We start from the raw sequence: 23186 nt of genomic DNA, 5'->3' as shown, positions 1-23186 counted from the left end.
AAGAACCGGGCTTTAGCTTTTGTGGTGTTTTCTTTTTTCTTTTTGAAATAGGTCTCATCATGTAGCTTAGGCTGGCCTTGAATTCCTGATCTTTCTTTCTGCCTTAGTCTCCAACATGCTGGAATTACAGGCATGAGCTATCATGCCCAATGCCTGGCTAGAGCAACCTAGTTCCCTAACTCTCTTGTTTGGCTCTGTATTATACTAATGATTTCTTATAAAGTTCAGTTTTCTTATACCTAAAATGAGGATATTAGTACTTAGCCTCCTAAACTACAGGGACTACATGAAGTTATTACCTCATCATAGCTATCAAACATCACACTGCCTCCTGTCTGCTTTATCTTTGAGGATTTATGTACCCTAGAAGGTGAAGAATAAGGTTAGCCAGAGTCCTCAGCAACCTTCCTTTGCTTGCCAACCTACTGCCTGAGTCTACAGGGTGTTCCAGGTGGCAGATCTTAAGACTGGCGGGCTTTTACAGAGAAATCAGCAAACGCTGCTAATACAAGTGGAGACTCATCACAAGAGAAGCTGCCTTTTTTTTTTTTTTTTTTGGCCAGGTTGTGTGTGTGGAGATAGAGAAGCTCAGAGTTTTCATGCCAGAGAGTCCCCCTGGGGAGCCTGGTTGTTTTATCCAGCTTTTGACTACTTTCTCTTTAAGGGAATGGCAATCATTTCTATTTACCTAGAACTTAATTATATACTATCCTGCACTAGCAAGAGATGTGTCGTGTTTTCCCTCCTTTAGAAGCTGCTTTGTAAAGACTGGAGCAGGCAAACATTATTTGCTTAAGCCATCCTGACAAAATAATACATAATGTATTACTTTTACCTATAAACACTACTCTAATGAGATTGAAAAAATGATTCAGAAATATTTTAATCAAAAGTATATGAATCCCCTTGTTTTTTAATCTTGCTCTTGAGTCTCAAGAGATGTGTCTGCTAGGTTCACTTACCAAAACACTTCTATCTCCCTGTGGTTCTCAGGTTTTTATAAGAATATAAAATAGATACATATGCACACTTTGGACTGGCTCTTTTGTTCCTAAAAATATTGATTTACTATTTGGTTAAGGTCATTATACTGATGTTCACTTCTGAAAATCTTAACAAATACATGTTTAATCACCCACTCATACTAAGCTTTTGGTTTCTAGTACACAATATTTTTATGGTCAAAAGACTGGTATTATGTAGTTTCTTAAGCTGGTAAACTCTCTATTTCATGTCCTCTCCAAATGTGGCTCCTTCTTATATCAAATCACTCTGGAGCCTCCCGTTGTGTGGCTCAGAGAATGACCAAGCTGAACTCTAACTCCTCGTGCCTTTCCTTGTCTCCTCAGCTGCACCAAGCTCTTTTTATTTATTCTTGGCTGCTGCACTTAGCCCAGTGTTTGTGGAGATGCTCAGTGGAGACTTAATTACCTCAGAAGCTTGCTCTCCCTGAATCCAACTTCTAACCTTTTAAAGATTCTTCAGTGAAAATGGTTCTTAAAATGGGTAACCTTCATCTTCAACTCCAACAAGTGAAACTGCCGTTGAAGGACTTTAGCTACACAACCTGATAATATCAAATAAACCCACAGCCAATTTTTCTTTTATAATTTAACAGTTACCCAAGTGGTTACCTAGTCCATATATATATCAGAAAGTCTTAAAAATGCTAGTTTTGACAGATTATTAGTAAATTATATATGATAATTTAAATTCTGTAAGGCTTACTTTCCCCTTTATCAAATCTGCATAACAGTGTGGAACTAAACTGATTAGTATCACATTTACAAATGATAAAATACATGAACAACAGGGGCTGGAGAGATGGCTCAGTGGTTGGGAGCATTGTGTTCCAGAGGACATGGGTTCCATTTCTAGCACCCACATGGCAGGCAGCTCACAACTGTTTTGAACTCCAGTTTTAAGGGGTGGGGGGGTCTAACATCTGCAATCATATATATGTAAGCAAAACACTAATGAACACAAAATAAAAGTAAGTCATTAAAAGTTAAACAACATCATCCAAAAGCCCAAACCAAACCAAAATAAAATGCATGAAAAACACGTAGTAAAGAATTTAGTACATGTTGGCTACTAAGATTACAGTTGAGAAACATCTGAAAGGGAAAAACATGTTGTAGACATGGAGCACGCACAGAGGTGCGCATATGCGTGTGTGTGTGTGTGTGTGTGTGTGCGTGCGTGTATGACCAAAAGTATCAAAGCTGAACTATGAAAGGACATCTCAAAGCATGTTGAGACTTTGCTAAACTTTAACATTAACAATGTTTAGTCTGATTAGTACTAAAGTATTACATGGGACTTTGGGAACATCCTAAAAATAGCAGCTAACGTTTATTGGACGCTACTTATAGGCCAAGTACTGTGCTCGGTGACATGCGTGTACTGTGTTTTATTCATTTAGTACTTCATTTAGTATTCATGGATACTCTGTATACTCTGATCATTTTTACTTGACTACTTATTAAAACTCAGAGAGGGTTAAACTTTCATGTTCAGATGTCACAGGGTTAACAATGAGAAAAGTGGGTTTGAAATAGGAAACTGATTTTGCTTTCTGTCAACAGTCAGTATCTTCTCCAGTAAGGAAAGGCACATTGGTTTTAGATTATAATTAAGTGTGCCACGGAATTCAGTAAACCTCTGGTGAGTTACTTTTCTTTAGGCAGCAGGGGTGCAGTGCTGAGGAAGAAGTTGTGAGAACTCATCAGGAGGAGCACAAGGGGAGGCAGAAGCTATCTAAGAAACAAGCATGTTTACTCTGAAGCAGCCCGTGGTAAGTTCCGGAGAAACACTTTAACAGTGCAATTTTAGTCTTTTTATTTTTTAAACGTTGATCAGACTTTCATATTAATTAAGTTCCTATTCCCTACAGTCTAGGAAGCTATATAATAAATCAGATTTGACCACCACTATCTTGTGGCATAAAAATAAATTATTTAACCAATGACAGAATTGTAAAGGCAATTTAGAGTGTGTAACTTGTGGCAGAGGCATACTCTCAGATTACCAATAATCCTCTACTAGTAAGACATATTTGGGTAGGCAAGAGGGGAGAGGAAACTAACTCATGTAGCTCAGGCTGGCCTCAAACTTGTTAAGTAGCTGAGAATGGCCCTGAACTTGGTATCTTCTCAAGTGCTGCGACTGTAAGCATATACCACCACACTCAGCCTAAGATGAATTGTGTTTTATTTTTTGTTTTCTAAACCTTACCTTGCATATTTTAAAGAGTATTTTAATATAATACTGACTCTTTTATTTTTAAAATTTAATGTGTTAGGGTGACATGGAGATCTTTATAGGTATCTTTATAACTGCTTCATCTGTTTTTCTGTGTCCTCTGTATTCTGTTTCATTAAGTTTCTTTTCTGCTTCACTCTGTATATCCACCCTTTGTCCTTGGATATTTCAGTTGGTAGCAAATATATAATGATATCATGTCCCACAGCATCTTGTTTCAATAAATCATTTGCTACTTTTATCTCTGTAAGCCAGGCATACTAGAGGACTTACCTTCTACTCGTTTTCTGTGTAGTGGGGGTCTTCCTTTCTTACTCCTCACTGAGGAAGTTTTACTGCTGCTACTTCCACTGTTCACAGACATTCTGTCATCTTCACCGCCAGTGACTAATGAATTTCTATACGAGATGAGTGGAAGCCACACATCCTCCCTCCTTTCCATCATCTGCTCAGTGAGGAATTTTTCAAGATACGAATGACTGCAAACACACAGAGAGCAGCAGTGACTTTCATGTCAGCACTTTAAGTGTCAATTACAGTTTTGCTTTCCCGGGGGGCGGGGGATACGCTAGTAAGGGTGCATGTGTGAGCATGTATATTTATCTGCTTTAAATATTAATTTACACACACACACACACACACACAAACATACAAAGTATGCCTCAAAAAGATAGTGAGTTTCTTTAAAAGTATTCAAATGAGGTCAGGATTTTAGGAAACCAAGAATGAGGAATTTGGCATATCCTTTTCCTAGCATAACAACTTTTCAACTGGGAAAAATTGTAAGATAATAAGTGATTTACCATCTATAAATTGTCCTAAGGGGATATGGCAAACAGAAAATGATTTATCCAAGGGATGTCTAAAGTCTTTGAGTCACACTTTTCTTTCCTCTGATTTTACCGACCAGTATGGCTTTGTTTTGTCGAAACTGTTCTAGGATGGTGGGGTATTTAATGGGACCAGGCAAAGATGGCTCTTGAATCATGGGTTTAGAGGTAGGCCTGTGAGTGTAGTGACGTAAGATCTCTCATGTCTGTACTTCCAGTGTCACTTAGATTTGGCTCTCACTCCCTGCAGCCTTTGAAAGGGGGTCTATGCTAGGAAGGGCGCTTTACTGTGCCTAGCTCTGGTCATGCAGCAGTTGCATTGTACCAATCTAAGGTTTAGCAGATTTTTACACCAGACATACAATCAAAGAAAGAAGCCCACATGTTCAAGTCAAGTCATAAAACGTCATAAATGGTCAAGACAGCATGTTTCCTATCAAACCCACTAATCTTTTTAAAAAAGATTTATTTATTTTTTATTTATATTAGAGTACACTGTTGCTCTCTTCAGACACACACTAGAAGAGGGCATCGGATCCCATTACAGATGGTTGTGAGCTACCATGTGGTTGCTGGGAGTTGAACTCAGGACTTCAGGCAGAGCAGTCAATGCTCTTAACCGCTGAGCCACCTCTCCAGCCCCATATCTACTAATCTTATAGAAGGATTATCTAAGGAAAACTCCCAGGACATGGAATTTTAGGAGAAAAAAAATCACAGACTTTATCAAAGAATTCAAGAAACTTAAAGGAGTTCAGACTTAACAAGAAAGACTTCATTAAACTCAGAGAAGAGAAGATAACAAAAAACATCTGATTGTGGTCCAAGAAAATACAAATACACTGTTAAATGAAATGATGAAGATTATTTAGGATTTGGAAACTGAATTCAATAAAGAGATAAAAATTGAAACAAACATAAGCTTGAAATGAGGCTGGAATTTGACAAGCTCTACATTCCAGCTAGAAGACAGACCATAAGGATGTGAAGATAAAGCAGAGACTCTAGACTACATGAGCAAAGAATATGAAAATTTAAAATAAAAATAGGAAAGGAACATGTTGGAAAACACCATCAGAAGACCCAAATCTTTGAATTATAGGGATGAACTATAGGGATGAACTATAGGGATAGATGAGGGAGTAGAATCCCAGGACAATGGCACAGACCATATCTTTAACAAGATCACAGAATAAAACTCCCAAACTAATGAAAAACATATCTATATACAAATACATATGCAGAATCCCAACTAGACAAGACTAGAAAAACAAGTCTCTAAAGGCATATTGTAGTTAAAATATTAAATAGGAAACTCTAAAAGTCACAATAGGCTCAAGTTCTAAAAGACTGCAACTGTGGACCATACCCTAAAAAACTATCTGCTACAGTTGAAAAAGAAAAAATATTCCATGATTATTAATATCCAACAAAGAAATACTAAACAGTATAGTGGAAGCAATACTTGGAGTTGAAGAGAGGAATGAGCACAGCTAAGAGACTCTAGAGAAAAAACAGAAGATGTAATTAATGAAATACAAAAGATGTCCTACACCACAAACAGCAAAGAACCCATCAACAGTGGCACTCATGTGCTGACACCTGTCTGAATGAATGTGAGGCCCATTCAGCAGGAGGCAAATCATGCTGGTCCTAGAACTCTAATCAACTCCAGAAGACTAGTGAAGTCATAGATCTTAGAAGATAATTTACTACCACCCCTTTGCTAGACTAGCATGATTCCTTAACTTCATTCCAAATCTTATCCTTATGCTCACAAATAAGTATGGCTATCACGCCTCATGCAAAGAACCTCTCTACAACAGAGACCATGATAGAAAACCAACATTTGATACAATGTAAAGACAACAGATTGTGGGGAACCCAGCCCCAGTAGAGACAACTGAAGCACAGCTTTTGCATCCATGGCTAAGAAAACCTATTGGGCAATGGAGGAAAAAGATTATAAGAACCAGAATAGCAAGAAGCTTGCTGTAAGTCTGCTTCTCTTAGAAATGGCTGCATATACAAGACCTGAACAATGACAAACCACTGGACATGCTAATGCAGAAAGAGAAAAATTTCATGTGGTTCTTCTATGCCTAGACAAAAAACTATCGGCAATTAAAGGCTGCCAAGAGATGGGAAATTAATCTTTCTCAGGAATGAGCCCTTTAAATGGTTATCCAATACAAAGAAGTCATCCCTGAAATCATAATACATGCACACACACACTCACTCTCTCTCTCTCACAACAAATGGACTCAGCAAGTTGTAGTTTTGTGGAGTGTGTACACTCTAATAATCACAAACACAGGTAATAGTAATAAAGAAAAAAAGCTATTACTTTGAAGGGGATGTAGGAAGAGGTTAGGGTAAGGGATATGAGAAGTGATAATTAGATTTTAATTAAAATGTAAAAAATAAAATTATGTACTAATACTATAAACATGTTTATGTTGCCAACATGAACATACTCATTAAAACAAACAAAGGAAAAAAGGGGGGGGGCTTAGTGGTTAAGAGCATTGGCTGCTCTTCCAGAGGACTTGGGTTTGATTCTCAACACCCACATGGCGGTTCACAAGCATCAGTAACTCCAGTTCCAGTGGATCTGACACCCTCTTCTGGTCGCCATAGGGACACCATACACAAATATACATGTAGGCAAAATATGTACATAACACAGTAATTAAAAAAATGACAAAATCTGAACTATTGGGGTGGGGAGGGTGTTGGGCAATGAAACAGGGACACTGACAGAGGCAGGAAAAAGGATCAGCAGCAGTGGCTGTGAGAACAGCAGTTCAGATGAAGCAAAGTGAACAGAAGAGCCCACAGGGCTCAGATGGTGAAGTGTGTGCCTAAGCATACATGAAGCTCTGCATGGGATCCCCAACACTCAACAAAGGGCACAATAGCAAAAGCCTGTAACATCAATACTCAAGAGGCAAAGATAGGAACAAGAGGGAGGTTCATGACAATCCTTGGCTACAAGGAGTTTGGAATATAGGAGACCCTCCTCCTGCAGAGAGGGGGGAGGGAGAGGGAAAGAGCAAGAAAGATATTTCACCTAAGTCTACTTGGTAAGCCCATGGATTTAATTAGGGTTACTTAATAGGAACATGGGCAACATGCAGGCAACAGAGAGAAAGAGGAGTGGGAGGGAAAGAGAGAGAGAGAGACGGGGGGTGGGGGGAAGGTGTATTTTTTTGCCTTCAAAGCCAACAAGTGTCTCCAGGGAAGTGTGCCCAAGGATTCTTAGGCACTAGGACCAGAAACTCAAATTAAGACACTGATCTCAGAACCAGAAATGGGGTACAGGAGTCTATAGCTGGGAGACTAACTGGGCAAAGATCTGGAACACTGTGAAGAACATGGTGGAAATGCAGAATACCTTGATAGGAGTAACAAGCTCAAAGCAGCACAGACCAAAGTCTGAAGCTGAGGGTATTCTTGTTTTGTTTGTTTTTTTCAGACAGGGTTTCTCTGTGTAGTTAGTCCTGCCTGCCCTAGAACTCACTCTACAGACCATGATGGCCTTGAACTCAGATCCATCTGCCTCTGCACTGGGGTTAAAAACATGCACCACCATGCCCAGCAAATGAGCAGACACAACATTCTCTACCCTAGCTAGAGCAGCAAGAAGCTACACAGATTAGAGGAATTTGTGAGAATTCACTGCAGCAGCTTGAGAGACAGAATTAAGGTAAGCACAAGTGGAACCTCACTACTCAGAAACATTGATTGACACAATAATACTTTCTATTTCATTTATTGCTCGTTTTTGTCTAAACAGAAGACTGAACCTTGGTAATGGAGGACAAGGTCATGGCTGCAATACTTGCAGGCACGTATGAGGAAAAAACCTAATGAACATGACCAAATTATCCAAGAAATGTGGAATACATTAAAAGAAGTCAATCTTAACTCATGGGGTCTAAGGAGCTGAGATGGAAAAGCCTTTGTAATTTTACTTACTGAAACTTGTATAAGAAGTACCAACATCCAGAGAAAGAAAAAGTCATCCAAATGTAAGAAACATTCAGAATTCTGAACACATATGACAAACTAGAATCATGACATACCATAAGAAGACACAAAAAGCTAAGCAACAACACTAAAATTCGAAGTGGGAAAGAAGCAGTTTGTATTCACAGAAACACCAGAGCAGCAGACCTTTCATCATCATCTATCTCAAAAGCTAGGAAAACACAAAATGATACATTTCAAGCTCTGAAATTAGATAACTATCACCAAGATCAACATACTTTGCAAAATTACCACTTAAAAATTTATGGATAGGACTGGTAAGGTGGCCCAGCAGGCTAAAAACGGTCAATAATCAGAGTTCTAGTCTCAGTACTCATCTTGTGGAAGAAGAGAACCAAGTATGTCAGGTGCTCTCTAACCTCCATATGCACTTTGGCATGTGTTTGTATATATACACACAAAATAAAAAAGTATGGAGAAATGAGAATATTTCATGAAAAGCACACGTTATTAGTAACTACGAAGCCAAATCTGCAGAACATTCACGAGCAATGAATCGTGGTTGCTGAGAAATAGAACAGCTAGGACTTCACAGCAGAAGGCATCTAAACAAGACAAGGAGCTGGTAGAGGAGACGTCAGAAAGAGCTCTCCTCTCAGCTCAGAGCTAACTCTGTCTCTTTCCTTCTTTTACCTCACAAAAGGTGATTCTTCTTGGAAGTTGGGATGGTTTGAATATGCTTGGCCCAGGGAGTGGCACTATTAGAAGGTGTAGCCCTGTTGGAGTAGGTGCATCACCGTGGGTGTGGGCTTTAAAACCCTCATCCTAGCTGGCTAAAAGTCAGTATTTTGCTAGCAACTTGAAGATGTAGAACTCTAAGCTCCTGTACCATGCCTGCCTGGATGCTGCCATGTTACTGCTTTGACGATAATGGACTGAACCTCTGAACCTGTAAGTCAGCCCCAATTAAATGTTCTTATAAGAGTTGCTTTGACAAAGGATATAGTCAATAGGACAAATCAGCAACCTACAGATTGGAAAAAAAATCTTCACTAACCCCACATCTGATAGAGGGTTAATATCCAAAATATATAAAGAACTCAAAAGCTAACCACCAAAAAACCAAACAACCCAATAAAAAAATGGGGTATAGAACTAAACAGAGAATTCTCAGCAGAAGAATCTCGAATGTCTAAGAAGGACCTAAAGAATTGTTCAAAGTCCTTAGTGATCAGGGAAATGAAAATAACAACAATCCCAAGACTTCACCTTACACCAATCAGAATGGCTAAGATAAAAAACTCAGGTGATAGCACATGTTGGCGAGCAAGGATGTGTAGAAAGAGGAACAGTCCTCCATTGCTGGTGGGATTGCAAACCACTCTGGAAATCAATCTGGAGGTTCCTCAGAAAATTGGAAATAGATCTACTTGAAGACCCAGCTATACCACTCTTGGGTATATACCCAAAAGATGCCCCACCATGCCTCAGGGGTGCATGTTCCACTACATTCATAGTGGCCTTGTTTGTGATAGCCAGAAGCTGGAAACAATCCAGATATCCCACAACAGAAGAATGGATACATAAAATGTGGTTCATTTACACAATGGAATAGTTAGCTATTAAGAACGAGGACATCCTGAATTTTGCAGGCAAATAGATGGAGCTAGAAAATATCATCCTGAGTGAGGCAACTCAGACACAAAAGGACATGCATGGTATGTACTCACTAATAAGTGGTTATTAGCCAAAAAAAAAAGGTACAGAATACCCAAGATACAGTCCACAGGGCTCAAGAAGGTTAACAAGTTGGAGGGCCCAAGTGAGGGCACCTCAATCTCACTTGTGAGGGTAAAGAAAGCAATCATAGGAGGGGGTAGGCATAGGAGGGGTTAGGGAGGGAAGGACCTGGGTGGGAAAGGAGACAGGGAGGGGAAGAGGGGAACATAATCAGGTAGTGGGTGGGGGAAAAGGACTGAAGCTTTGAGGGCCAGCAGAAAGAATGTAAACAGGCAACCTCTGGAGGTAGGAGGTGGAGGAACCCTCCAGAATGTACCAGAGACCTGGGAGGTAGGGGTCTCTCAGGACTCAAAGGGAGGGATCTTAGATGAAATGCCCTTCAGTGGGGAGAGGGAACTTGTAGAGTTCACCTCCAGCAGAAAGACAGGGCATCAAGTGAGGGATGGGGTTGCCATCCCACAGTAAAAAACTGACCCATAATTGTTCCTGCCTGAAAGAACTGCAGGTACAAAAATGGAGAAGAGCCAGAGGAAACAGAGGTCCAGCAACAGGCCCAAATTGGGATCCAGCTCAAGGGGAGGCCCCAAGGCCTGACACTATTACTAAGGCTATGGAGTGCTCACAAAAAGAGACCTATCATGAGTGCACTCTGAACGACCCAACAAGCAGCTGAAAGAGTCAGATGCAGATATTTGTACCCAACCAACGGACAGAAGCTGCTGACCCCTGTGGTTGAACTGGGGAAAGGCTGGAGGAGGATGACCCTGTAGGAGGACCAGCAGTCTCAATTAACCTGCACACCTGAGATCTCTCAGACACTAGACCACCAGGTGATATGAGGCCCCCAACACATAGCAGAGGATTGCTGGGACTGGATTTAGTCAGAGAAAATGCACCTAACCCTCAAGAGACTGGAGGCTCCAGGGAGTTTAGAGGGTCTGATGGGGTGGGGGTGGGGAGGAGGCATGGGGAGGTGGAAGGATCAGAGGATAGACTGGAGTGTAAACAAATAAAAGATTAAATAAAAAATAAAAGGAACAGATGGGTCATGTAAAGCAATCAGGCAATGTTGTTCACAGGTCTTGAACAACAGAATAAGAAATCATTTTCATTAACTTGATTTCATTTTATAGCTGCCAGGTCAAACCAGGTTCTGACTACAACTAGAACCTAACAGTAGTAATGATAGAAGATTATAAGTTTCTATGGTACCATTTAAAAATCATTTCTATTGGCATGTTCAACTTACACAGTTTTCTTGTCCTGTCGAAGGAGTTTAGAAGAAAATTCACTTAGTACTTCAAGAAAAGCCAGATTAGGAGGTGGGTATTCTTGTCCTTTCTGATTCTGGTATTTAAAAGCAAACTCTATTCCATCCCTGAATTTAAAGAAAATAATATTTTAATTTTTTTCAGGTACTGCAGTTGTCTCAGAGGGCAAAAACTATAAAAACTTTGGAAACATAGTGGAATCATTACTGAATTTAACAAAGCATGGCAAATTCATACAGCAAAATAATGTTAATTTTATATTTGTCTGTATTTAATTTTATATTTACAGCTACAAAAAAACCCAAACCAAACCAAAACAATGTTACAGCCCCAGTGTATTTTTTAGGGGTAATCCATAGTACTCACTAGCTCTGTGAAACTAAGGTTAATCATTTGTGTATGTATGGTGTGAGTGAATGTCTACAATGGGTTGAGTGTGGACACTTGGTCCCCAGTTGGTTTAGGAGGTGTGACCTTTAGCAGGGGCTTTTAAAAAAGTGTTCCATTTTTTAAAATCCACATGCCCTACAACACAGTCTCACTCACAGACCAAAGAATAGGTTATTACCACTCCACCCCAAACCCAAGATAGGGTTTCACCATGTTAACAACTCAAGCTGTCTGGGATTAGAGGTGTGCATTATCTCACCCAGCCCAGAGCTTTTTTCTTTATACTATATAAGGTAGAGAAAAAAACCCCACAGGTGGTTTAAGAAACCTTTTTCAAAATAAAATATTGCTACCTAATTTCATTAATAGCTTATAGTTTGAAAATTCTATTACTTGTCATTTTAAAAATAACAGATGTTTGTTTTATATTCCAGTAAACCAGTTCTGAATAACAGAAAGTGTCTATCTCACTTGTGAAGTGTGGCAACTGCTTCTCGGGTCTTGATCTGGTCCAATCCAAATGTAAGGGCAAAACGACGTGCCAGTTCTTTAATCCCACTGACGTGGGCAGATGTCCTATCCAGATTAGGACCTTGTTCTTGAACAAGTTCATTAAATAACTGATGGAAATAAATTAAAAAAAAAATCTTACTTTTAGAATAGGTAACATAATTTAAAATTTACAAAGTACAAAGGGACTGAGGTACTATAGAGATCAGTAGCACCACAGTCCAGTATTTGTTAAATTGAATAAAATACATAGATACAAAAATGGAGAAAGAAGAGATATAGACAGTAATATAGCGCAAACCTACATATATATACATATATATACTTGTATATATACATGTATGCATATCATATATACATATGATATACAAGGCTCAGAACATGAGCCCTATATATAGAATACTATAGGTCAGAATATGATATAAATATTCATAGATAGTTGGATATAAGAGGACATATTTTCAACCTAACAACCAAATACATTCTAAAGGTCTTAAGTTGATGATTTTATAAATACCATACATTCTATTAAAGTAAAAACAAAACTTCAGAGCAGTAATAATATTAAAGCAATAATTATGCCATTATCATATCTAGACACTAAATTGTGCTTGAATAAACCTACCTTCAGATTAGGGGGTAGTGTCTAGACTTGTCTAAAGCTTTTTTCAACTGACATAATTGATAAGGTGAACAAATATAAGGCTTTGTCTATTGAAGAGCTTTGCATCCTGCTTGCTGTTCTCTCCTGCATCAGCCATTCATTTATATTCATTATATATATATAATGTGTGTGTGTGTGTGTGTATGTAACTTCTCTTCTTTATGCTAGTTTCTCTGCCAGCAAAATATTTAATTTTCTGGGTATAGTGGCATGTACCTTTAGTTCCAGCACTTGGGGGAGTAGGTGGGAGGCAGAGACAAGCAGATCTCTAAATCTCAGGCCAGCCAGGGCTGCAGAGTGAGACTTTGTCTCAAAAAAATAAACCAGAGAAATAATTCATTTTTCTGGTTCCTCAATGGTATAAGGTCCTGCAATATATTTACATTTGTTTTCTTCACTATGAATCTCTGGTAACCATCACTATATTCTCGGTTTCTTACTGTAGACTCCTCATACCCACCTCCTGAAAGACACTTGTTTTCAGTTGTGTTATCCATCTCTGTTGTCTGTTTCAGTAACACACTGCCTCAACTACGTACTATGCTGTAACTGGTAGGAATGGTTCTTCCACAGATTTTCAAATAAATGTAGCTAATAATTTATAAAGTTTTAGAATTGAAATGTTTTTATAGACTGATATAGCCTTAAATTCTAAAAATATGAACATTTCTTACATCAATTTATTCATATTGTCTACACACATAGTTCTGATTTTAAGTGGTTCCAGAGTACTTATTTTATTTTAAAACTTGCTCCATTTGTTTAATTTGCAAAAAATTTTCAGTGGTTATAGTGGTGTGTGCACCCAGTTTCAACTACCTGGGAGGATGAGGAAGGAGAATCACTTAGTCCAGTCTAGACAATACAGTGAGATACTGTCTTAAAACTAAATAAAAACAAAATTAACTACTTTTAGTGTCAGCGTATATAACGATCCTTCTGCTGATGAACATTTAGACTATGTCTAGAGATTCATATATTGGGCATTTTACTTATGCACTATATATAGTATATCTTTTTATTTGAATATCATTGTTAACCCGTCCTTAAAGGTTTACTTTTTTGAGACAAGGTCTCACTCTGTAGCCCTGGCTGTCCTGAGATTTAGAGATCTGCTTGTCTCTGCCTCCCACCTACTCCTCCAAGTACTGGAACTAAAGGCACATGCCACTATACCCAAAAAGTTAAATACTGTTTATAATTACTTTAAATTTTTAATAATAAAAATGGTAATAATTATTATTGAGACAGGGTTTTATTATGTGGCCTTGGTTAGCTTGGAAGTTGCTATGTATACCAGGCTGACCTTAAACAGACAGAAAGTATCTGTCTACCTTTTTCTCCCTAGTGCTGACATTAAAGGTGTGTGCCACCATGCCAAGAAAAATATTAAGTTTTCCACTATGAAATTTCCTGAGGATCCAAAAGTTAGTCCTACCTTAGCATTTCATCTATGTAAAATGTGAATCACACAGTACATAATAATTAACTAAGACAGGCAGCACATAAGCACAGAAAAGTTTTATCTATTTCTCCCCAAATTTCTTACCTGTTGCAAACTGAGAATGAGAGTCTTAGCACACTGAATTTTATCAATCTGCCTGGTCTTACTCAGTGTTTCCTTTATAATATCACCATAGTCATTGTAATACTGTGAGATAAAAAGAAAACATACTTTAGAATTAGGAAATTTCATGACAAGAATGTACTGGTGAAAGAGAATGTAACTGTAAGTCTTATTTCTTCACCTTGAAAATGAGTTAAATTGGTATTATTTACATTAAGTATTTGATATTTAAGATTATGAAGTAACATCCATCTTAGACCCCTCCCCAAACAACCCCCTGCCAGTTGGGTCCACCTGGGGCACAGGCAGCAAAAGTAAGCTGCGTGCTGTCCCCTGACCTCCACTGTCTGGCCAAGGCCTCTCCCTGCCTTCCCCAGGATCCTTGCTGGGATCCAGGATCATCTAATTTAATTAAACCCCTCCTGAGTCAATCCCCTGCTTGCCTGGCCATCTGGGCACAGCCAAAGCTTTGCAGAAGGAGCAGCTTCCTGTTCCCTGAGATTCATTGTCAGGTTTTGCCTGCCTCCTCAAGGAGTCCTGCTGTCATCAGAAACAACCAGCCAACACCAGGGACAACCAGATGGCTAAAGGACATTGCAAGAATGCAATCAACAAGAGTCAAGGCAATATAGCACCACCAGAGCTCAGCCATCCTGCTACAGCAAGCCTTGGATATGCTAACATAGCCAAAGCACAAGAAGATGATATTAAATCCAATCTTATAAAGATGATAGAGGCCTTTAAGAGGAAATGAATAAATACCTTAAAAAAATACAGGAAAAAACAATCAAATAGGTGAATGAAATGAATAAAACTGTCCAAGAACTGAAATTGGAAAAAGAAGCAATAAAGAAAACACAAACTGAGGGAATCCTGGAGATATAAAACCTAAGGAAGTGAATAGGAACCACAAATGAAAGCATCACCAACAGAATACAACAGAGAGAAGAGAGACTTTCAGGCATAGAAGACACAATTGAAGAAAATGCTACACTGGTCAAAGAAAATCCTAAATCTATAAAGTACATGACACAAAACATCCAAGAAATCTGGGACACTATGAAAAGACCAAACCTCAGAATAGTAGGATTAGAAGAAGACTCCCAACTCAAAGGCCCAGAAAATATCTTCAATAAAATTGTAGAAGAAAAATTCTCCAACCTAAAGAATGACATGCCTATAGAAATACAAGAAGCTTACAGAACACCCAAACAGATTGGATTAGAAAAGAAAATCCACCACATAATCAAAACACTAAATATACAGAAAAAAAAGAATATTAAAAGCAGCAAGTGAAAAATGCCAAGTAATATATAAAAGAAGACCTATCAGAATTATACCTGACTTCACAACAGAGACTCTAAAAGCAGAAGAGCCTGGGCAGATGTCTTGTAGACTCTAAGAGACCACACATCATCCCAGACTACTATAACAAGCAAAACTTTCAGTCACCTTCAAGGGAGAAAATAAGATACTCTATGACAAAACCAAATTTAAACGATATCTATTCATAAATCTAGCCCCATAGAAGATACTAGAAAAAAAGTTCCAACCCAAGGAGGCAAACTACACACCAGCAAACCAAAGGAAGGGAAGTGCACACAGACACACCACAATGCAACACAATTGCCACCGACATTGAAATAATAGGAATTAAAAATTTCTGGTCATTAATATCTCTCAACATCCATCAACTCAATTCTCCAATAAAAAGACACAGGCTAACAGAAGGGATGCAAAAACAGGATCCTTCATTCTGTTGCATAAAAGGAACATACCTCAGGAAGACAGATAGACTTTATCTCAGAGTAAAGGACTGGAAAAAGGTTTCCCAAGCAAATGAACCCAAGAAACAAGCTGGAGTAGCCATTAATCTCTAATAAAGTAGACTTTCAACCAAATTTGATCAAAAGAGATGGGGAAAGATACATTATACTCATCAAAGAAGAAATCCAAGATGATGTTTCAATTCTGAACATTATGCCACAAATGCAAGGGCACCCACCCACATTTGTAAATGAAACATTACTAAAACTCTCACCAATGGACAGGTTATCGAGACAGAACCTAAACAGAAATAAACAGAGGTTATGAGTCAAATGGACCTAACAGATACCTACAGAACATTTCGCTCAAACACAAAAGAATATACCTTTTCCTCAGCACTTCATGGAACTTTCTACAAAATTAATCATACAGTCAGTAAAAACACAAGCCTCAACAAATATAACAAAATTGAAATAAACCCTCATATTTTATCAGACTACCATGGATTATAGCTGGAATTCAACAACAACAAACAATGGAAAACCTACAAAAACTATGAAAACTGAACAGTTCTCTACTGAATGACCACTGGGTCAGGGAAGAAATAAAGACTTTTTAGAATTCAATGAAAATGAAAGCACAACATATCAAAAACTTATGGGACACAATGAAAGCAGTGCTAAGAGGAAAGTTCAGAGCACTAAGAGCCCTCATTAAAAAATTGGAGAGATCACATACTAGCAACTAAAAAGCACACCTGAAAGCTCTAGAACAAGAAGAAGCAAACACACCCAAGAGGAGTAGATGGCAGGAAATAATCAACTCAGGGCTGAAATCAATAAATCAGAAACAAACAGAACCATACAAAGAATCAATGAAACCAAGAGCTGGTTCTTTGAGAAAATCAGTAAGATAGACAAACCCTTAGCCAAACTAATCAAAATCAGAAATGAAAAGAGGGACATAACAGTCATTGAGAAAATTCAAAGAATCATAAACCTGTGCTCCATCAAACTGGAAAATCTAAACAAAATGGTTGACTTTGATAGATACCACATGCCAAAGTTAAAATCAGGAAAACAATTTGTAGTTCTATAATCCCTAAGGAATTAGAAGCAGACATTAAAAGTATCCCAACAACAACAGCCCAGCCCAGATGGTTTTAGGGCAGGATTCCACCAAACTTTCAAAGAACAGCTAATATCAATACGCCTCAAACAAAAACAGAAGAAACATTGTAAAATTCATTCTATGAGGCCACAGTCACCCTGATACCTACGTACACACACAGACTCAAAAAAGAGAATTTTAAAAAAGAGACTTCCTTTATAAACACTGATACAAATATATTCAATAAAATACTTGCAAATTGAATCTAAGAACACATCAAAAACACCATCCACCATGATCAAGTAGACCTCATCCCAGGGATGCAGGGATGGCTCAATAAATGAAAATCCAACAACGTAATTCACTATATAAACAAACTGAAAGAAAAAACCCACATGATCATTTCATTAGACATTGAAAAAAGCTTTTGATAAAACCCAACACATCTTCATGTTAAACGTCTTGAAGAGAACAGGGATACAAGGTGCATACCTAAACACCATAAAGGAGATTTTATATATATATCAAGCCAACATCAAATTAAATGGAGAAACACTTAACCAATTCTATTAAAGTCAAGGAAAATACAAGGCTGCCCAGTCTCTATCTATTCAACACAGTACTTGAAGTTCTAGCTAGAGTAATAGTACAACTAAAGATGATCATTGGGATATGAACTGAAAAGAAAAAAGTCAAAGTTTTGCTATTTGCAGATGATATACATATATGGCCTCTAAAATTCCAGAACACCTACAGCTGATAAACACCTTCAACAAAGTACCTGAATACAAAATTACAACAACAAAAGACATTAGTTGCCCTCCTTTATACAAATGATAGATGGGGTCAACAATAAATTAACACCCTTCACAATAGCCAAAATAATATAAAATATCTTGGTTTAACTCTAACCAAGCAAGTGAAAGACCTGTATGACAAGAGCTTCAAGTCTCTGAAGAAAGAAATTGAGAAAATATCTGAAAATTAAAAGCTCTTCCACACTCCTGGATCGGTAGGATTAACATAGTGAAAATGCCCATCTTACCAACAGCAATCTATAGACTGAATGCAATTCCCATCAAAATTCCAACACAATTCTTTAGAGACCTTAAAAGAACAACTCTCATTGCTGGTGGAAGTACGAACTTGTATACCACTTTGGAAATCAATTTGGCAGTTTCTCAGAAAATTAGGAACAGTTCTATACCATGACCCAGCTATACCACTCCTGGTAATATACCCAAAAGATGTCCCATAAGGACACTTGTTCAACTATTTGTAATAGCCAGAAACTGGAAACTGGAAACAACCTAGATATCCCTCAACTGAAGAATGGATAAAGAAAATGTGGTACATCTACACAGTGGAATACTATTCCGCTACTTTTAAAAAAGACATGAAATTTGCAGGCAAATAGATAGAACTAGAAAATACTCTTAGTGAGGTGACCCAAAAAGACACGTATGGTCTGTTCTCGCTTATTAAGTGGACATTACCCATCAAGTATAGGATAGTTATGCTACAGTCCATAGACCCCCAAAAAACTAAGTTATAAGGAGGGACCAAAGGAGGATGTATGAATCTCACTCAGAAGGGTAGATAAATACACATTGGAGGAGAATGGAGGGAGGAACTAAGTGGGAGAGGGGGATGAAGAGGCAAATGAGGCAGGGATCAGATGTGGAAGAAAGAGGTGAGAGAGGGCTGAGAGGGAATGGAAATCGGTGGGGGGCATCTCTGTGTCTAGCCAGAAACTTGGCATGGGAGAGGCTTCCAGTAGTCTATAGAAGCAACCCTAGCTGAGACTAGCAATTAGGGATATGGAGACTGAAGTGGCCACCTCCTGTAACCAGGCAGAAGGGGGACATCAACCCATTCACAAAACCTTCGACCCAAAATTTGTCCTGCCTACAAGATGTACAGGGATAAAGATAGAGCAGAGACTGAGGGAACCTCTGAACAATAACAGGCCCAACTTAAGACCTATCTCATGGGAGACAGCTAACCCTGACACTATTAATGGTACTCTACTATGCTTGCAGACAGGAGCCTAGCATAACTGTCTATGGAGAGGCTTCATCCAGTAGCTTATGGAAATAGATGCAGAGACCCACAGCCAAATATCAGATGAGTTTGGGGAGTCTTGTCGAAGAGTCAGGGATAGAATTGAGTGAGCTGGAGGGGTCAAAGATACAACAAGAAGACCTACAGAGTCAACAAACCTGGGCCCAGGGAGCCTCACAGAGACTGAACCATCAACAGAAGACCATGCAGGTGCTGGAGGTAGGTCCCCTACATATTTGTAGCAGATGTGCAGCTTAGTCTTTATCTGGGTCTGTTGCCTGCCTTTGGATCCCTTTGCCCTAGCTGGACTGCCTGGTTGGGTTTCAGTGGGAGAAGATCCCCTTAGTCCTGCTGCAACTTGATGTTCCAGGTAGTGGTGATACCCTACAGTGGGGCCTTCTCCTTCTCTCAGAAGAGGAGCGCGTAACGGGGAGAAAGGATTTGTTAGGGTGGGATTTGAAGGAGAGAAGGGGGCAGGACTATGATTGGGATGTAAAGTGAATAATAAATTAATTTAAAAAAGATTATGAAGTAACTAATAAATTGAAAGAAAACAAAAAAGCTAAAAACTCCAGGAGATGAAGTGATACATCTAACATTTTCTCATTCTTCTTTGTTATGTTTTATTTTTTATTTATTTTTTTGCTTCTTTTTTTCTTGTCTTGAGATACTGAACTTGCTTGGTATATTAACTAGACTGGCCTTGAGCTCATTAAAGTGTTCCTCCTGACTGCCTCTCTTGTTCCAGCTCCTTATCCTTCATAATAGGCTGGAAGTCACATTATCTGAAAGGTTACGAGTCACTCCTGGGCATGATGATTCACACCTGTACCACCATCATTCAAGAGTCTGAGATGGGCAAATTACTCAGGCATTTAAAGTCAGTATACGTGATGTGTCCTGCCCAGGCCAGTTTGGAGGTACAATGAGACTGTGTCAAAAAACTGAAGAGCTAAAGATGGCTCAGTGACACCAAGTGTGGGGATCTACATGGTGGGAGTACAGATTCCCATAAACTGTTCTCTGACTTCTACAAAGATGGTAAGCTACATATAAACTAACACTCATATACATACATAGGCAGAAAAAAAAAGAGTACATAAAAGTGTTATAAAAAAAAAAGGGGTAAAAGTAAAGGCCTGGTGAGGACTTTAAGCTGAGTGCTTGGGAGGCAGAGGCAGGCAGATTCTACAGAGCTAGTTCCAGGACAGCAAGGGCCATACAGAGAAACCTTGTCACAAAACAAAACAAACAAAAAGTAAAAATAAAATATTACAGATCGAGGGCTAACGACGAAGCTCAGCAGTATACTGCTTGTCTACCATATGTGAGGCCCCAGTATACCACACCCACAGGAATGTATAGAAGAAATGTAAGCACAAGAATTCACTTTTAGCTCAAGCCCACATGGGTGGATTGGATTAGAGCAATACATCTAAGTTCTTGTGTTTGGTATTTTGTATTTTAGCACATTAAGGTAGCTGAGAATACAAGTCTTTTGTTTTACTTTGATCAAGTACAGAGGTGGTGGCAAGGCAGCATATCTACATATTCAGAGGTACACATTGCTATTAAAATACTTAAGAGAGGTAGATCCTATAATGAGTTGATGTGTAAAAAATGCTATGGCTGATGAAAAATTTGAATATATAAGGTTAACTGTTGAGAACCAATAAAAGGGGTATTAGGAAAAAAAACAAAGCAACATATTTTATGCATCTCTATTTCCCTGATAATGGGAAACTCTATATAACCAGGGTAGGAAAAGCAATGGTAAAGTGTTCCTGAGATTTCAGCTTAAAGAACTAACAGGAGTTACCAGGTTATTTCAGACAAACTGGTTTCATACACCAGATAAATCCTAAGAAATCTGTAGAGATTATGAAAATTATGCTTTTAAGATTCAAGAAAATTAGGATAGGTATGATAAGAGTCATGCAGGTAATTTTCCAGAAGAAACAGGATTAGTTGGAAAATTACATAATCCTTCACCTTATATGTACACAGGACTGGACATGGTTAGCAGACATACTTTTAATATCAGCAACCAGAAGACAGTCACTGAGTTTCCAGACAGGGCTTAGGAAAGTGAGACTTTACCCAAATAAAAAACAAAACACACAAATAAAAGTATATGGCCCTACACTAGACATTCTCTTTTTAAAACCAACATATAAAGTACAAAGTTTCATTATGTAAATTATGGCATTTTAACACACACTTTCCTTCTTCCTAAATTCTCCCATGAAGCCTCTTTTCAGTTTCATGGCTTACACCTGCACTCAGTATCTCATTTATACAAAAAACTAGAAGCAAGGGTCAGCAGCAAATGAGAGAACATGTAGGTATTGTTTATCTGAGCCAAGGATCAACACAGTCTCCTGAAATTTTCATTTTTCATCATACCTGAATAGAATTCCATTGTATATATGTATCACTTTTTCATTTCCCATTCATTAGCTGATAGCCATCTAGGCTGGTTCCATTTCCTTGCAATTGTGAACACGGATGAACAACTATCTCTGTGGTAGTATAGAGAATGCTCAGATATATGCCCAGGAACGGTACAGCTGGGTCAAATGGTAGTCCTATTTTAACTTTTTGAAAAACCTCTACACTTATTTTCATAATGGACACACCAGTACATACTTGATCAGCAACGAATATGATGTGGGTTCCATTTCCTCCACATCCTTGCAAGATTTGGTGTCATTTGTTTTCTTGATGATCATGTTTTGATTTACGTGAACTGGAATCTCATAATTGTTTTGATTCACATACTTGATGGCTAAGGATGTCAAATACTTAAAAAACTATTTATTTTTGATTTGTGTTTATTCTTTTGAGAACTATTTACTTAACAGTCTTATTTGTAGAATGACAGTTTTGATATTTGGTCCTTATTGTTTTGTAGATAGTAATGCCCTGTTAAACAGGTAATTTTTTTTTTTTTTTAATTCTATAGGCTGCTTTTTCACTCTGGTGACTATTCGCCATGCCCAAGCTTGTTAATGTCAAGTTCTTACCCACTTGCTAATTTGAGCAATTTCCACTCCTACTTGATTCCTATCCAGAAAGTTCTTGCTAGTGTCTGTATCTTAAAAGGTTTTCATATATCAGTTTCAATGTTTGGGTTCTAAATTAGGGCTTTTGTTTTATTATAAGTTATTTTGTGCAGGGTGAGAGACATTGATCTAAATGCATTTTTTTTCCCTAGCAGAGCACACCTAAATTTAAAACTGTTTTAAAGTTTCAAGTTCTGTTAAAGTCTTTTTTTCTCTCATAGTGTGGTGATGAAACTTAGGACTTGTACGTGATAGGCATGTATAATGCCACTGAGTCTCATAAAGTTAGCCATATCTTCAGTGCACAAAGATTCTTATTTGGATTGGTATTAAAGTTGTCTGCTATCTATCCAAACTGGAATCAGATGATATAAAAACAGCTAAAGACATAAGTAGAACAAAAGAAAAGAAACAAAAGAAAATATTCCCTCTGACTGAAAACAAGGTATGTATACTGGGAAGTGCTGCTGTCTCCTTGCTATCCCTTTCTGGGCATACCATTAACAGTTCTGAGCACTTATTTTACAGGATCAAGAAATGACACAGAAAAGAGAGAGGGCAGCAGAGTGCAAGGAACTCATACAGTATGGAATAATTAATACTACAAATTGATAAAGAACTTAAGTATATTTACCAGAGAGATAGACTTTATCACAAAATTACCCACCATACATTTGTGAAAGCTATCTTAGTTATCTACTCATCTTAACTACCTATTTCTCTACCATACAGAAAGGACAAAATATGAAACAATACCTTCATGTAGTGTTTAAAGATGTCTGCAGCTGCATGCATGTCAACAATATCATAAATGATAAGTTTGCTGAAGGCAGCAAGTAGGTTCCTTCTTTTATGTAAGGCTTCAATTTTATTAGCTTCATCTTCTTCATCACCCTCTAGCCACAGAAAATGAGGTTGGTTATGAATTTAGTCTCTTTTTGCAGAGAATGT

At 38.2% G+C, this 23186-nt stretch overlaps 1 protein-coding gene across 4 annotated transcripts in view; it reads right to left on the bottom strand.

Annotated features, from left to right (window-relative positions):
• The window catches only part of Stag1 (stromal antigen 1), a 344086-nt gene that overhangs the window by 7079 nt on the left and 313821 nt on the right, over window positions 1-23186 (bottom strand). For all 4 annotated transcript variants that reach the window (XM_028788047.1, XM_028788048.1, XM_028788049.1 and 1 more), the window contains 5 exons: window positions 22992-23131; window positions 14212-14313; window positions 11960-12108; window positions 11077-11205; window positions 3538-3743 (listed from right to left, as the gene is read on the bottom strand). In XM_028788047.1, the coding sequence (XP_028643880.1) occupies window positions 3538-3743; window positions 11077-11205; window positions 11960-12108; window positions 14212-14313; window positions 22992-23131 (726 nt within the window). The remainder of the gene's footprint in view (window positions 1-3537; window positions 3744-11076; window positions 11206-11959; window positions 12109-14211; window positions 14314-22991; window positions 23132-23186) is intronic.

The sequence above is a fragment of the Grammomys surdaster genome, unplaced genomic scaffold, assembly GCF_004785775.1.
Source record: "Grammomys surdaster isolate TR1022 unplaced genomic scaffold, NIH_TR_1.0 125698, whole genome shotgun sequence".
Lineage (NCBI taxonomy): Eukaryota > Metazoa > Chordata > Mammalia > Rodentia > Muridae > Grammomys > Grammomys surdaster.
The sequence above is the reverse complement of the archived record's forward strand: the minus strand, read 5'-3'. Positions and strand labels throughout refer to the sequence as shown.